Below are 16,121 nucleotides of genomic sequence, written 5' to 3' on the forward strand. Positions count from 1 at the left end.
GCTGCAGGGAGGAGGGAGCAGAGGCCCCTCCCCCGCCCTGGATCGCCGCTTCCCTCCGTGGGTTCGGCGTGGACCGGCGCTGGATCTCTCGGGAAGGACTCCTGGATCCTGCTCGGGGGCAGGTGGGGCTGCTCTCCCTTCCCGAAAGGCTCTCTGGGATCTGTCCGAGCCAGAGGTCTCTGAGCATGCGCAACCCAAAAATGGCGCCTTTCCGGGGGCTTGTAAGGGGTCTCAACCCCGAGCGGCCTCCTTACAATGGGGAGGGGAGGGTTCGGTTTGAAACATAGAAGACTGACGGCAGAAAAAGACCTCATGACCCATCTAGTCTGCCCTTATACTACCTTCTGTATTTTATCTTAGGATGGATCTATGTTTATCCCAGGCATGTTTAAATTCAGTTACTGTGGATTTAGGGGAGTTTGGGGGCCGGAAAAGGCGCCCCTGGGTTGATTGACTGGGTCCCTGTGTTCTGAAGGCCCAAGAGATCCTCAAAGGCCCAGAATGGAGTCCTTTGTTTTCAGGCTCAGCTGGACTTGGCTTCTGCTTGAAACAAGGGGGGGGAATTTCTCCACTTCCTCTTAGCCTCCTTTGGCCCAGAAGAGGCTGTGAGGTGGTGGCTCCTCCTCGGTGGTTGTTCTACAGAGCACAAAGGACCTTTTGAGGCTGGACTGCTGAGCAGTTCCTAGAAGAAGCTAGTTGGGGAAAGATCAAAAGCAACATGAGAAAATATTATTTTACTGAAAGAATAGTAGATCCTTGGAACAAACTTCCAGAGAGACGTGGTTGGTAAATCCACAGTAACTGAATTTAAACATGCCTGGGATAAACATAGATCCATCCTAAGATAAAATACAGAAAATAATATAAGAGCAGACTAGATGGACCATGAGGTCTTTTTCTGTCGTCAGTCTTCTATGTTTCTAAGCTGAGGGACAGAAGGCTCCCTTGAGGCCCTGCCTGTATTTTTGGGAAAGGCTCACTTGGGATCTTTGGGCCTCTCAGCTTCCCAAAAGAACAGCCCTTCCCCCACCTGCTCCTCCCCATCTGATCTCTCTCCTCCTCCACTGAGTCTTCCTACTCACACAACTCTGCCTTGGTCCCACTTTCCTTGTTTCCTTGCAGAAGACCAGAGAGGAGACAGGGGCGTCCTTGGGTTGGGTTACACCAGCATTTCACCCGGCAGAGAATCTGGAAACTGTAGCCTGGATGGAGAAGCTGCTTCCTGCACAAAGGGCCCCTCGATTAAGCAGGAATGAAGCCGGTCAGCAGTGAGGGTCATCCGTGTCCTTGACTCAGAGGGGTAAAAAGTGACCTCTTCACTGATGAGGTGAGTGAACAAATCTTGGTCTGGAGAATCAGCATGTTTATTATTTTCATCTTAATTTGATATTCCTGCCCAGTGGGGGTGTAATTTCTTTGATCTATATTTGTTCTAAGAAGCCCCCCTTGGTGGAGTTGGAGGGGGACCCTAGAAAGGAGGCCACAGAGTAGGGGAGCTGTAAAGGCTGGGTGGAAGCAGCCCTGAAGCCGAAAGAGGCTTCCTGGGGACTCAGCTTGAGGTGGGGCTGCCCTGCCCAGCCTTCATCTTGTCCTTTCATGGGGAAATGTTCTCTCAGCCCAAAGTGGGTCTTGTTTCAGGGATACGTTGTTAGCCATAATATGTACAGGCTGTTCCTGATTGTTCCATGTCCCATAGTGCACCTGGAGATACAGTTTAGTAAGCTGAAGCGCTTACTACACGGAGAGGAGTGGCATATAAATCCAATTAAATAAATAAATAAAATTCAATTAATTAAATAAATAATGCATTGTCCTAAAGCAGGGGTCCGCAACCTTAAACACACCATTTGGACCCCTTTCCCACAGAAAACAAAACACCTGGAGCCACAAAACATGGGTGGGCGTGGCCAGCTCACCATCACTCAGTCCAACCCAGTATCACATGAAGCCCCCTGCCACACCTGCCCAGGTTTTGTGCCTTTCTGTGTTTTCTATGGGAAAACACGTATCTTTGTTTGTGTGTCTCCCTCTTTCTCCCCCACTCTTTCAATCTCTCTCTTGCTCCTTCCTTCTCTTTCATAACCCTCTCTATCTTCCTCTCTCCCTTTCATCTCTCTCTTTCTCTCTTTCTCTTTCTCTTTCTCACTCTCCCATCTCTTTTGCCCTCTCTCTCTTTTCCCCTCTTACCCTCTGTCATCTCTCTTTCTCTTATACTCTCTCCTTCTCTCCCTCTCATCCCTCTTTCTCTCCCTCATCTCTTCTCTCCCCCTCTCCTTCCCTCTCTCTCATCTTTTTCTCCAGTCTCGCTTTCATCTCTGTCTTTTTGTCCCTTTCTCTTTCTCTCTCTCCTATCTCTTTCTCCCCCTCTCCCTCCCCCACTCTCATCTCTTTCTCTTTCACTATCTCCCTCTCTCTCCCTCTCATCCCTCTTTCTCTCCATCCCTCTCCTTTCCTTCCCCCTCTCCAATCTCTTTCTCCCCCTCTCTCATCTCTCTTTCTCTCCCTCCCTCTCCTTCTTTCCTTCCCGCTCTCCAATCTTTCTCCCCCTCTCTCATCACTCTTTCTCTCCCTCCCTCTCCTTCTTTCCTTCCCCCTCTCCTATCTCTTTCTCCCACTCCCTCATCTCACTTTCTCTTTCACTATCTCCCTCCCTCTCCTTCTCATCCCTCTCTTTCTCTCCCTCATCTCTCCCCTCTATCCCTCCCTCCCTCCTTTCCTCTCCCCCACTTCACACCCCAACTTACCCAACTCAGACAATTGCCTGCAACTCCTCCCCACTTAAGGACCTCCAAAATCACTTGTGATTGCAACCAGGAGTGTGGGATGGCAGTTGTGGAGTGAAATGCTCCTGTGATCCCTCCTCTAACCACTGTGTCCTGATTCCGACTAATGACAAAGGATACAGACCTCTAGGCTTCCTTTATCTTGGGCATAGATAAAATTAAAACCATATCTAGCTGTTTCCCATTCGGCATAATTAAACAGAGATCCCCCCTCCCCTAGTGTCAAAGGTAACATTGCCCAATTAGGTGTTCTTGCATCTCCTTGCAACAAGTTCCATTCTCCTGCCGGCACCTGTTGAGAATGACCTTGGTTCCCACGAGATAGCAGCCTGTTTTGGCTAGATCGCATTTCATGCTTCTCCCCCCTCCCTGAGCTGTGTGGCAAGTAAAGAAATGGAAGATGGCTGTGACAGAGGTGACACATTGCTTGACTGAAGGATCGAGATTCCGGTCCCAAGCATGGTCATACATTGAGGACATTTCTCCTAAAAATTTAGGGACTTCCCCACTTGCCCTCATGTGTACTGAGCACCCTACCCTGGGAAGAGGGTCAGTCTGAAAGACCCTCAAGGTCCCTTCCAAGGCTACGATTTTATTATTCTGTGTCTGAAAAGGAAATATAATTGTTCACTTCTTTCTCCTTCTAATAGGGAATAAAAGATTGTAACCAAAGATTTACCTGCAAGCCAACTATCAACAGATAATAGAAAATCAACATAAAGCAGCCATCACCAGAAGGGATGGAACCTGGGAAACTCTTGGATCCCCCGTCAGACACAAGCATCACCCCGAAAAACAATGGAAGAACCCATGAATGCTCAGAGTGTGGGAAATCCTTTGCTCGCAGGTCCCTCCTTTTGACGCACCGGAAGGACCATGTGGGAAATAGATCCAGTCAAGGTTTGGAGGCTGAGAAATCCTTCTCTGGGAAAAACTCCAAAGATCTCAGAAGGCCCCCAACACTCAAACCCTACAAATGTGTGGAATGTGACTTATGCTTTAGTAAAAAGTCAGACCTTGTTAGACATCAGAAAATCCACACCGGAGAGAAACCTTATCAATGTCTGGAATGTGGGAAATCTTTCCTTCGAATAGGAAGTCTTAAAATCCACGAGAGAATCCACACAGGGGAGAAACCTTACAAGTGTTGGGAATGTGGGAAGAGCTTTTCTCATACTTCAAGTCTTTGGTCCCATGAGAAGATTCATGCAGGGATCAAATCTTACAAATGCTTTGAATGTGGAAAATGTTTCACCCTGAGTCAGTATCTTCACAATCACGAGAAAACACACAGAGGGGAGAAAAACGAAAAGTGCCTCGAATGTGGGAAATGTTTTACCTCCAAATCAACCCTGCTGCGACATCGGAGACGTCACACCAGAGATAGACCCTATGAATGTCCAGAGTGTGAGAAGCGATTTATGTATTCTCATGAACTTCAGAGACACCAGAATTGGCACAAAGGGGACCTACCCCATAAATGTGGGGAGTGTGGGAAAGGTTTTATTTCACCATTCCAGATTCAGGTTCATCAGAGAATCCACACAGGTGAGAAACCCTTCAAATGTGGGGAGTGTGTGAAAGGCTTTACTCAAAAACACCACCTTGTATGCCATCAGAAAGTCCATACAGGAGAGAAGCCATACAGCTGCATAGAATGTCGAAAAAGTTTTGCTGAAAAGAAAACCCTTTGGGACCATTGTAAAATCCACACTGGGGAGAAACCATATCAATGCATCGACTGTGGGAGATTTTATCGGACCTCGTCAGCCCTTAAGTGTCATGTGAAAATTCACACGGGGGAAAAAAAGTACAAATGTTTGGACTGTGGAAGAACATTTGCTCATTTATCTTCCCTTAGAACTCACAGCCGGATCCACACAGGAGAGAAACCTCACAAATGCTCAGAGTGTGAGAAATGTTTTTCACAGAAAAGTTATCTTGTGAGGCATCAGCGAATCCACACTGGAGAAAAACCATATCAATGTCTGAAGTGTGGGAAAAGCTTTGTCCGTCTTTCAACGCTTCGCAGGCACACCCAAAATCACACAGGAGAGTAGTTTTACAAGTGTGTGTGACAAATCTTTTCATAGTAAATCAAAGCCAATTAAAGCAGCAGAAAATCCATTGCAGAGATAATTTTTTTCAGCTGTGAACATTGTTGAGAGCATACTATTTCAACACATCTTAATGTTTACCAGGAACTTCACACAGTGACAGAAGGGAAATCCTACAATTATTTGGTGTAAATAAATGTTTTTCCTACTAAAGTTAGGTCCCACAGAGTGGGTCTTCTCTGGGTCCCGTCAACCAAACGATGTCGCTTGGCGGGACCCAGAGGAAGAGCCTTCTCTGTGGCGGCCCCGGCCCTCTGGAACCAACTCCCCCCAGAGATTAGAATTGCCCCCACCCTCCTTGCATTTCGAAAGCTGCTTAAAACCCACCTCTGCCGCCAGGCATGGGGGAACTGAGATACTCTTTCCCCCTAGGCCTTTACAATTTTATGCATGGTATGTCTGTATGTATGATTGGTTTTTATATAATGGGTTTTTAACTGTTTTTAGTATTGGATTTTGTTATATACTGTTTTATTGTTGCTGTTAGCCGCCCCGAGTCTGTGGAAAGGGGCGGCATACATATCCAATAAATAAATATAATAATAATAATAATAATAATAATAATAATAATAATAATAATAATAATAATAATAATAATAATGAAACCTCAAATCCCATCAGAGAGTACACAAGGTAGCAACAGGGTATAAATTTTGGGACTGAGGATTTTTTACTCTGAAAGCAGTTACACAAAAGAGTGTAATTGAGTGATTACAGAAAACAGTTATATGTATGTGGGGAGTAGATATAATGTTTGGCAGAGTACAGGAAATCCTTGACCTATGACCACAACTTCTAATGGATTTCTCGTCATACGTTTCTCCAGTCATAAGTCAAGGTATATCTCTTAATTTTTACTAGACTGTGTTGATCCATGGGGAGAACTGAAAATTTAGAGAGGAGTAAATAGGGTGAAGGGTGGAATAAATCTGGTGGTTTATTGAGTGATGAAGTTTTGTTGTTGAATCTTCTGGCTGTGGATGAAGAGGGAAAGTTTTCTTTTTCCAATTATAATTTTGGAGGGTTTTTTCCTTTTTTCATGGTCTTTCATATATTTGTACAGAAACATTTGTACTACATAAAAGTATCATTCAAAATAACCGAGGAACTTTTTCAGGAAGTGGCTCTGGACCTCCCCTGGAACAGAAAATGGGCTTTGGGAAAGGGAGGAGTAAGACCATCATAGATTCCAGGGCCCATGATTCACAGCAGCTACTAGAGGGTGGTCAGAGGAAGGGTGGGGAAAACTGCTGCTAGTGGCTACCGGAAGATGCCCCCTAGAGGAGAGATGGGGGACTTTCAATCCCAGGGGGATCCATGCTTGGTGGATTGCAAGGAAAGCCATCTCCATGATTCTCTATCCCTCTTCCTTTGGGAGGGGGATCTAGGGAGGCGGTCACAACAAGGATACCTGCACCCATAATCCTGAGCTCTTGCAGCCTTTTGACTCCCACCTTCCCTGGATACGGCAAACTTTCCTTCTCCCCACCAATCTCCACCCCCGCCCTCGCTTTCTTTGAAAGCCTTTTTTCTGCCCCCCCCAAATAGACCCCCCCAAAAGCATCTCAAAGGGAGGGGTCCCAGCACCCGCCACTAAAGGGAGGGTGTGGAGGGACAAGTCAGACCCCCCCCCAAGTACAACCAGAGAGGGGATATTCAGTCTGTGGGGGTTGCAGCTTCAAGGGGCTGTTCACGGGCTGCTTCATGCCAAGACTGGAGGGCATCCCATGATTCCCAATCAGATTCTCCCTTCGTCCCTGGAAGGGTGGACTAGATGCCCTCGGCTTGGTCTGCCGAGATTTTGAAAGGGCAAAAAGTTGTGGGAGGCTGCTCATTGTGGCAAAGATGTCCATTTTGGCCCCTCTTCCCATTCAGGGCTCCTCTCTGTCCAGATGGAGGACGTAGCTGTCCTCGAAAGAGACACCCAGGTCTTAAATGCAGATGGACGACGACTCCTGATGGATTTGTCCTTTGGGACACAAAAGTCCTTCCGTTCCCCCCACCTAACACACACAGTCAGAACTGAAGAAGCTTCTTACAAGAGAAGTGAAATGTTTTCAAGCATTTTTTTTAATGAAATTTATGTATTTATTATTAGAGTTGAAAGGGACCTTACAGGTCATCAAGTTCAACCCCCTGCTTGAGCAGGAAATCCTACATCACTCCAGCCAAATGGCAGTCCAATCTCCTCTTGAAAATGTCCAAAGTTGGGGAGTTCACAACCTCCATTGGCAGGCCGTTCCACTGGTTGATCGCTATCACCGTCAGGAAATTCTTCCTTATCTCCAGGTTGAATCTCTCCTTGGTCAGCTTCCATCCGTTGTTCCTCGTCCGGCTCTCTGGTGACCTGGAAAACAGTGTGTCCCCCTCCTCACCGTGACAACCCCTTAAGTACCTGTATGCAGCTATCATGTCCCTCCTAGCCCTTCTTTTTACTAGACTATCCATGCCCAGTAATTTAATTTAACTTAATTGATTTATAAGCCACCCAACTCCCGGACTCTGAACTGTTTAAAAACAATAAATAACATTTAAAACTTAAAACTCATTCATCCTTTTAGCCGGAGCTAGATAGAAAAGCTCATCGGCCCCAGGCCTGCCAGCACAGCCAAGTTGTCACGGCCTTTCAGAAGGCCAGGAGGGTGGAGATAGTGCAGATCTCCAGAGACATTTGGTTCCAGAGGGCTGGAGCCACCACAGAGGAGGCTCTCCCACATGGCCCTGCCAGCCGACATTGTCTAGCCAGATGGGATCCTAACAAGGCCACCAATTGGTAGCTGGGAGGCATGTGGCAGAAGACAGTCCCGTAAATAGTCTGGCCCTATGCCATGTAGGGCTTTTAACGGGGATAACCAACACCTTGAATTGCATCCGGAGACTGATTGGGAGCCAATGAAGCTCATGACGTGTTGGTAATGTGGGCCCTTACAGTTACAACAGCTCACACGGCTGCATTCTGGATCAATTGTAGTCTCCAAACACTTTTCAAGGGTAGCCCCATGTAGAGCGCATTGCAGTAGTCAAGGCGTGAGTTGATAAGGGTGTGAGTGACTGTGAACAAAGGCTCCCAATCCAAATAGGGCCACAACTGATGCACCAGGGTAACCTGTGCAAAAGCCCCCCTAGCCACAGCCGAGAGATGTTGTTCTGGTCTCTGCTGTGGATATAGGACAGTGTTTCCCAAACTTGGCAACTTGAAGATATTTGGACTTCAACTCCCAGAATTCCCCAGCCAGCGAATGCTGGATGGGGAATTCTGGGAGTTGAAGTCCAAATACAGTAGTACCTTGTGATACGAACCCCTCGTCATATGAACTTTTCAATATACGAACCCGGGGTTCGGAATTTTTTTGCCTCTTACGAACTTTTTACGCCTTACCAACCTGCTGCCGCCACCAGGATGCCCCACCTCCAGACTTCCGTTACAAGCGAAGCACCCATTTTTGCGATCCTGGGGTTCCCCTGAGGCTCCCCTCCATGGGAAACCCCACCTCCCAGGATTGCAAAAATGGGTGCTCCGCTGGGCGCCACCACCCAACTGTCACCTTCCGAAACAGCCGGTTTGCTTCTCGGCATTCTCCTGAAAGCCGAACCAGGAAGTTCGGCAAAAGGTCAAGTTCGGGAGAATGCCGAGAAGCACCGCCGCCCATCTGTCACCTTCCGAAACAGCCGGGGGGCTTCTCGGTGTTCTCTGAAACACTGAACCCAGAAGTTTGGCAAAAGTTCGGGCTCGGTGTTCGGGTTTGGGAGAATGCCGAGAAGTGCCGCCGCCCGGCTGTCACCTTCCCAAAAGAGCTGTGGAACTGTCGGCCAGTCAGGAGGCTAAAACGGAGGTGGGGAATCCCAATAGGGAATTCCAGGGGTGGAGCTTTAATGTCATGGAGACGTCCTTCCTGGATTCAGAAGGTGACAGCCGGGCGGTGGCACCCAGCAGAGCGCCGTTTTTGCGATTTTTTTGGGGGGGGGGCTTGCACGCATTAATCGGTTTTCCACTGTTTCCTATGGGAAACATTGTTTTGTCTTACGAGCTTTTCACCTTACGAACTTCCTCCCGGAACCAATTAACTTCGTAAGAAAAAGGTATCACTGTATCTTCAAGCTGCCAAGGTTGGGAAACACTGATCTAGGAGGGTGCCCAGATTGCGGACCCGCTCTGAGGGGTTTCATGTTTTCCCCACCCAGGACTAAGGATGGACAGATGGAATAGTCCCTCTGAGGCAATGCCCACAGCTATTCAATCTAGAATTTGAGCTTGTTAACACATATCCAGAGCCTCACAACCTCCAGGCACCAGCACATCACATCTAGCACTTCCACTGAATTCACTTTTAGAAGTGAAGCCAGAGTTTTGGGGCTCCTTCTGATTCAATCTGAGGGGTGGAAGCCCCTAGCAATGGCCGGTCTGGAGCCTTTTTTTAGAAGTCAGCCAAGAGTGGGGGCGAGAGAGTGGCTGAAAGATTGGGGTCCCCGGAATCCCCTCCCTGCAGCCCCGTTTTTGCCTGCATTTGCTGCCCTGGTTTAAATTCACAAGTTCCTGTCTGAGCAGCAGCTCCTGGAGAGATGAAACCTTCTTCCCCCCAAGAGCCCAGAGTGAAGGAGCCCCCAGGACACCCCCCCCCCAAGACCCCACACAGGAGAGAGGCCCCTTCAGCCTCCAGGATGCTGCGCTGGGCCTGTGGGAGAGACCCTCCCTCCAGAAGTTGCTTCCTGGTGCAGCAGCCCAAAGATCGCAGTTGAGGAATAGGAGGCGAAGGTTCTCCCCTTGGGGAGCCAGCTGGTGCTGAGTTCAAATCCTCCTGTGTGGGGCCCTGTCCTTCCTTCCCTTCTCAGCTCAGTGGGGAGGGGCTGAGTTTGGGTCAGTGCCCCCTTTCAGCCAAGAGCCCATCAGGCACAGCTGGAGGGCTGACAGAGCCATGCAGGTTCACTACAATCAGTCATCCAGCTGCACCATATCAAAATCACCATGGACCCCAACCACAAAAGGTTTTGCATGACCCGATCCATAGTGTGCAGAGTCTTGCTTAAGGTGGAAAGTCGAGGGCCACCTGGAGTTACTTACATTTCTTTTATAATTATCAAATATAGAAACCACCCACATTACAAGTTTACTTATTTGTCCCATTCACTTAGCTGAAGTGAGGTCTCCAGTCTGGTCCACCATTCAGGCAAGGGAAATACTTGAATGTGATTGGTTAGTAGCCTGACAGCTCTCCTCTGAAAGGACTAGCTGTCCGGTAGAGCTTTTGCTGGGTTACTGACTGTTTTTCAACAAAGAGCTCATTGCTAATAGTTTCCAGCGCCTGTCTAACACCCAGTTAATTCTTAAGGCCCTCTATTAGAAAGCCTGAAGAATAATTTGGGATGGAAGGTGAAGAAAAGAGCAAAGAAGAGAGTAAGGAAGAATTGAAAGACACCAGTCAATGTGCGGAGATGGACAGGTCATCTAAAAGATTAGAGGGAAAAGAAGATTCAGATTATTATAAAATATGGGCAAAATTTTATGATTGGTTAAAGAAAAGAGCAACAAAGAAATAAATAAAAATTTACGCAAAGCAACACGTCGAATAAAATAATTGAAAAATTAATACTATGTGAAAGAAAGAAGTAAAATTCTCTGATCGAACACCTAAAAACTGGGGAAACTTTCATTTCCCAAATGTTGTATGTGTATGTTTTTGTGTACAGTATGTTCTTTCTTTTTTATATTATATTTGAAAATAAATAAATAAATAAAATAAAATAAAAGAAGACACCAGTCAAGAGGAGGAAGCAATAGAGGAAAAAGCAAAAGGCAGAAGAGAAAAAAGAATACAGGAAAAAGAAAAAAACAGAACAAGGAAGAACTACAAGAAGGGTATTAAGGGGAACTAGAACAATAAGGAAACAATATAAATAAATCAGAGAAGAAAATAAAACCTTGCTATTAACACAAATGGATACACAAAATACACCAAAAAAGAGAAATACAATACTTACGAAGCTCAGAAAACTAGACACCGACGCAATACCATTATAAAAATTATATATATTTCTAGCAAATAATGAAAATATATTAAAGAGTAGTAGAGTATAAACTACAGAACATATAGTGAGAAATCTACTAATTTATGGCAACCATAAGGATGCAGAGTTATGAAATGTATGCAGTGATGGGCTCCTACAGGTACGGTAAGGAATGCAGTACAGGTAGTAAAATTTGGAGCCCAATCCCAGAACACCCAATTTGTACTGAAAGATGTTGAAACAAAATGCATAAGCCACGCTCACAGTGTGGTAGTAAAAATTTTGGTAGCCCATCACTGAATGTATGGTAAAGATAGGTTAGATATAAAGTATATGTACAGTGGTAACTCTACTTAAGAACGCCTCTACTTAAGAACTTTTCTAGGTAAGAAGCAGATGTTCAAGAGTTTTTTGACTCTTCTTAAGAACCGTTTTCAACTTAAGAACCGAGCCCAGAAAAGTTTCTCAGGAAATTTGAGAGCGGCACGAGGGCCCAGCATGTTTCCTGCCATTCCCCTGGGTTTTTCTCTCTGGCGCAGTGTACGGGAGGCGGCCTTGCGCCGGGTGTATGGGAGGCGCGTGCTTCTCCTTGCTGCCTCAGAGTCCCTCTTTTTTTAAAAAAAGCCTTAAAGTTTAGGATTTTTTTGATTCAACTCACCTTCTTCCTTCAGCAGCGACTGTCCTCCTCCTCTTCTTCTTCCTCCTCCTCCTACCCAAATTCAGAGCTTTTATCTCTTTTTTTATATATATATAAACTTTATTAAATTTTCATAAAAAGACAAACATGACATACATACATGTAACATCTATTTGGGGTTGCAGTTACCCCACTTATTTTTGAAGTCTTGCTAATACAGAAAAAAAAGTTCACTAATAACTTGTAAAATTAATATAATAAATCAAATGTAAAGAAGAATTTTTGTTATTATATCCTTATTACGTATAAAGTTAACAAAATAAAGCTATTTCTAATATCTATACATACTTTCAAGTCATTTAAATTTTATTTTTTCTCTTTTATTTAACCATATATACAATTTATTCTAAATCTCATAAAATTCTGATTCTTCATGATTATTTAACCGCCTTGTCATCATATCCATTTCGGCACACTCTATAATATTTTTTATTACATCCTCTTCCTTGGGAATATATCCTCCCTTCCAATTCTGTGCGAATACTATCCTAGCTGCTGTTAGGATATGAATAATCTAAAACTATTTATCCTTTTTAAATTTTTGATTCGTTATACCCAATAAAAAAAAATCTGGCGTTTTCTTCATGTCCTGTAAGGTAATTTCTTTTATCCACTTTTCTGTTGTATTCCAATACGACTTAGTTTTGTGGCAAATCCACCACTGATGATAGAAAGAACCTATTTCTCGCTTACATTTCCAACAGTTTGGGGACATGTTAGGAAACATATATGCCACCTATAAAACATCTTAATTTGATTTTCTTTTAATGAAACTGATTTTGTCATTTTCCAATTGGATATCCAGACTTTCTCCCACGTTTGTAAATCAATATCTTCCTAGATTTTTGCACCACTGCGACTGTCCTGCTCCTCTTCTTCCTCCTCATCCTCTCATCCAAATTCCAAGCTTTTATTTCTTTCCTAATGGGTTTGCACGCATTATATGCTTTTGCATTGATTCCTATGGGAAAAATTGCTTCTACTTACAAACTTTTCTTCTTAAGAACCTGGTCACGGAACGAATTAAGTTCTTAAGTAAAGGTACCACTGTACCTGCAATGAAGAAGATTGATTCCTAAATAAATATAATTAGAAATAGAGGATTGAATATGTATTAAGGAAATTCATACGGGAGACGAAATAGGATAGAAAGCAAATTAGAATATCTTTTGTAGTCATATTAATAATTCAATGAGATTAAATATTGAGAAAGTATGCAGTAAAATATGCTATTATATTATTATATAATATAGAGAATTGCTAGATAAATTATAAGAAAAGATTTAGTAAGTAAGATAAGTTATACTGATAAATATATGGAAGAAATGGATACTGAAATGAATTAGAAATGTAAATATTAACAATATATGTATATGAAGTTTGGTATGGATCATTAGCTAAAATTAAGATAGAAAGTCGAATTCCTAACAATACTGTATATCCTATGTCATGTCAAGTTTTTTTGTAAAACAATTAAAAAGAATTTAAATAGAAAGCCTGAGGCCCTGGGTTCCAGTCCTGCCGTGGCCATGAAAGGCAGGTGGGAGACCTTGGACCAGTCACTCTCTCAGCATAAGAGGGCTGTTGTGGGGCAAATACGTTCCCTGTCTTTGAGTTCTTGTAAAAATAATAAAGGCGGATAAATAAAAATAAAATAAAACCATTCTCCATTCTGCACTGGCTCGGCTGCCTTGTTTCCCTCTTGTATCGTGTTGTCTCCATGGAAACAAGAACGCGATCTGAGCTCCTCCCCCAAACATTCCCCTTTCCTGTCTCAGGGGATGAAGTAATCCCGCTTGCAGCCTGCAGAGGGCGACCTTCTTCCCATGGGCAGCAGAAACCGCCACACCGACGCCCATCAGAAAGAACAGAGGCGTTTTCGGAGCACGTGGTCCTGGCTGGGAGTGGGGAGATTAGATGGGGGGCGGAGGGGAAAGAAGAGGGGGCGGGGCCGCGGCGTGGGGGGCGAGGCCAGAGAGGAGAGCAGAAGCCCCGCCCTCGCCTCTCCCCTCCCACTCTCTGGATTTCTGCTTCCCTTCGTCGTGAATCTCGCTGCTTCCTTGGAGGATCTGCGTTGGATCCCTCGGGAGAAGCTCCTGGATCCTGTTCGGTGCAGGTGAGGCTGCCCTCCCTCCTGCCAGCAAGAAGGGAGCTGCGGATACCCCCTCTTGGGCTTGCCGGGGTTTCCTCGGGGAGATCAAGAACTCTGGCGTTGCCTGCAAGGGAGTAAGTGGATCCCTCTAGGGGGGCAAAGGGGGCTCCTCGCCCGGCCAAGGATCCCCGTGGGGGCTTCGGGGGGATCCGGGAAGGAGGTTTGGGAGAAGTTTCTTCCAGAAGGTCTCTCTGTGGTCCATCAGAGCAGGAGATCTCCGAGCACTCAGATCCCTCATGTTCAGTTGGAAAAAGTGGAGTAAACGGAGCTTTAGAACGTTTCTGCAGATTCGTAACAGAGACTGACCTCCTTGCAAAGGGGAAGGTTGGGGGGGGGGGGAGAAAAGGTTTAAATTAACTGGATTTTCACCCGAGAGATCCTTTTATTTTCAGCTGAATCTAAAAGGCCATCAATGAAATCTTTTCTTTTCTTTTTTTTCTAAATAATTTTTATTGATTATAAAGAAGAAAACAAACATAACACATAAGACTTAACAAAACATTAAATAAGCATTTCCAAAACGTGAACTGTAGGTGATACACATCACAAAAGTAAAAACGTAATGCTGATGTTTACTTTGCTTCTGCTTTAAGGTTCAGTTGGAAAAAGTGGAGTAAACGGAGCTTTAAAACGTTTCTGCAGATTCGTAACAGAGACTGACCTCCTTGCAATGGGGAGGGCAGGGTGTGGGGGGGAAGGAAAGGTTCAAATTAAAAGGATTTTCATTTTTTTTCTTAACACCCAAGAGATCCTTGTATTTTGTGCTGAATCTAAAAGGCCATCAATGAAATCTTTTCTTTTAATGCTGATGTTTACTTTGCTTTAACAAAAAAGATGGGTAGAATTTCTAAGCTTTATATTTTCCTTGTTTTGGCCAGAAAAGGGCTAAGATGTGAGAGCTCCTTCTTGGTAGACTTTTTCCAAAGCACAAAGGAAGGGGTTTTTTTTTGGGGGGGGGGGGGTTGTCTTAGGAGGAGCTGCTGCAAGAAGCTGATGGCCAGAAGGCTCACTTGAATAATTGTAAATAAATTCATGAAAAGCCTAACTGGAATCTTTGTGGACTTGCAGCCTCCAAAAAGAGCAGGAAAGAGCCGCCCTTTTCACCCACGCTCTGCCCCATCTGACCTCTCTCATCTTCCACTGAGTTTTCCTTCACACAACTATGCTTTGGTCCCTGTTGGACTTCAGCCTGCTGGTTTCTTCCGTTTTATCTTATTAAGATATTTTTGAATTACGATTCAATCACCAGTATTCTGTATTCTCACCCAGTAATCCTATTTTCTCATTATTATTATTATTATTATTATTATTATTATTATTATTATTTGTGGTTAGCTGTGGCCCAGCTCCTGCCCCAAGGAATGTGGAGGTGGATGTGGGGAAAACATCCATATGCCACAGGCCTGTTTTGCTCCTTGGAGCGGGGCGGCATACAAATCTAATAAATTATTATTATTGTTGTTGTTGTTGTTGTTGTCCTAAAGCAGGGGTCCACAACCTTAAACACGCAAAGAGCCATTTGGAGCCCTTTCCCACAGAAAACAAAACACCGGGAGCCACAAAACATGGGTGGACGTGGTCAGCTCACCATCACTCAGTCCAACCCAGTATCACATGAAGCCCCCTGACACACCTGACCAGGTTTTATGGCTCTCTGTGTTTTCTATGGGAAACAGGTATCTTTGTTTGTGTGTCTCCCTCTCTCTCCCACTCTTTCTCTCTCTCTCTTTCTCCTTCCTTCTCTTTCATAACCCTCTCTATCTTCCTCTCTTCCTTTCATCTCTCTCTTTCTCTCTTTCTCTCTTTCTTTCTCTTTCTCACTCTCCCATCTCTTTCGCCCCCTCTCTCTTTTCCCCTCTCTCTTACCCTCTATCATCTCTCTTTCTATTATACTCTCCCTCTTTCTCCCTCTCATCCCTCTTTCTCTCCCTCATATCCTTCCCTCTCTCTCATCTTTTTCTCTTTCACTATCTCTCTCTCTTTTTCTCCCTCATCTCCTTCTTTCCTTCCCTCTCTCCAATCTCTTTCTCCCCCACTCTCATCTATTTTTATTATTATTTATTATTTATTAGATTTGTATGCCGCCCCTCTCTGAAGACTCGGGGCGGCTCACAACAGTAATAAAAACAATATAGCAGTGGAACAAATCTAATATTAAAAACATATAAAACCCTATCATTATTTAAAAAACCAAACAGCACATTCATACTAAACATAAAACAAAGTATTAAAAAAAAAAGCCTGGGGGAAAGGTGTCTCAACTCCACCATGCCTGGCGGTAAAAGTGAGTCTTGAGTAGTTTACGAAAGACAAGGAGGATGGGGGCAGTTGGTTCCAGAGGGCTGGGGCCGCCACAGAGAAGGCTCTTC

General features: G+C 44.8%; 4 protein-coding genes and 1 long non-coding RNA gene across 6 annotated transcripts in view; 4 read left to right on the forward strand and 1 right to left on the reverse strand.

The window, feature by feature from the left end:
• The window catches only part of LOC139159832 (zinc finger protein 665-like), a 161,432-nt gene that overhangs the window by 80,677 nt on the left and 64,634 nt on the right, over positions 1 to 16,121 (forward strand). The gene's annotated exons all lie outside the window — the stretch shown is intronic.
• Positions 1 to 16,121, forward strand: part of LOC139159219 (zinc finger protein 91-like) — a 21,926-nt gene continuing 5,805 nt past the window's right edge. Inside the window, exons 1-3 of the mRNA XM_070736567.1 lie at positions 1 to 122; positions 1,123 to 1,327; positions 3,434 to 4,839. Coding sequence (XP_070592668.1) covers positions 3,524 to 4,839 — 1,316 coding nt within the window. The 5' untranslated portion in view covers positions 1 to 122; positions 1,123 to 1,327; positions 3,434 to 3,523. The remainder of the gene's footprint in view (positions 123 to 1,122; positions 1,328 to 3,433; positions 4,840 to 16,121) is intronic.
• Positions 6,992 to 13,352, reverse strand: LOC139159862 (uncharacterized). Its single transcript, XR_011557856.1, has 4 exons — positions 13,262 to 13,352; positions 12,588 to 12,653; positions 11,562 to 11,612; positions 6,992 to 7,247 (listed from the first exon to the last, which is right to left on the reverse strand). It is a non-coding gene; the product is annotated as an uncharacterized lncRNA (long non-coding RNA).
• The window catches only part of LOC139159849 (zinc finger protein 568-like), a 22,881-nt gene continuing 20,390 nt past the window's right edge, over positions 13,631 to 16,121 (forward strand). Inside the window, exon 1 of the mRNA XM_070737273.1 lies at positions 13,631 to 13,716. The gene's annotated coding sequence lies outside the window, so the exon portion shown is untranslated. The remainder of the gene's footprint in view (positions 13,717 to 16,121) is intronic.
• LOC139159850 (zinc finger protein 678-like) overlaps positions 13,798 to 16,121 on the forward strand; it is a 16,565-nt gene continuing 14,241 nt past the window's right edge. The window contains exon 1 of the mRNA XM_070737275.1: positions 13,798 to 13,826. The gene's annotated coding sequence lies outside the window, so the exon portion shown is untranslated. The remainder of the gene's footprint in view (positions 13,827 to 16,121) is intronic.

Source organism: Erythrolamprus reginae, chromosome 2 (assembly GCF_031021105.1).
Source record: "Erythrolamprus reginae isolate rEryReg1 chromosome 2, rEryReg1.hap1, whole genome shotgun sequence".
NCBI lineage: Eukaryota > Metazoa > Chordata > Lepidosauria > Squamata > Dipsadidae > Erythrolamprus > Erythrolamprus reginae.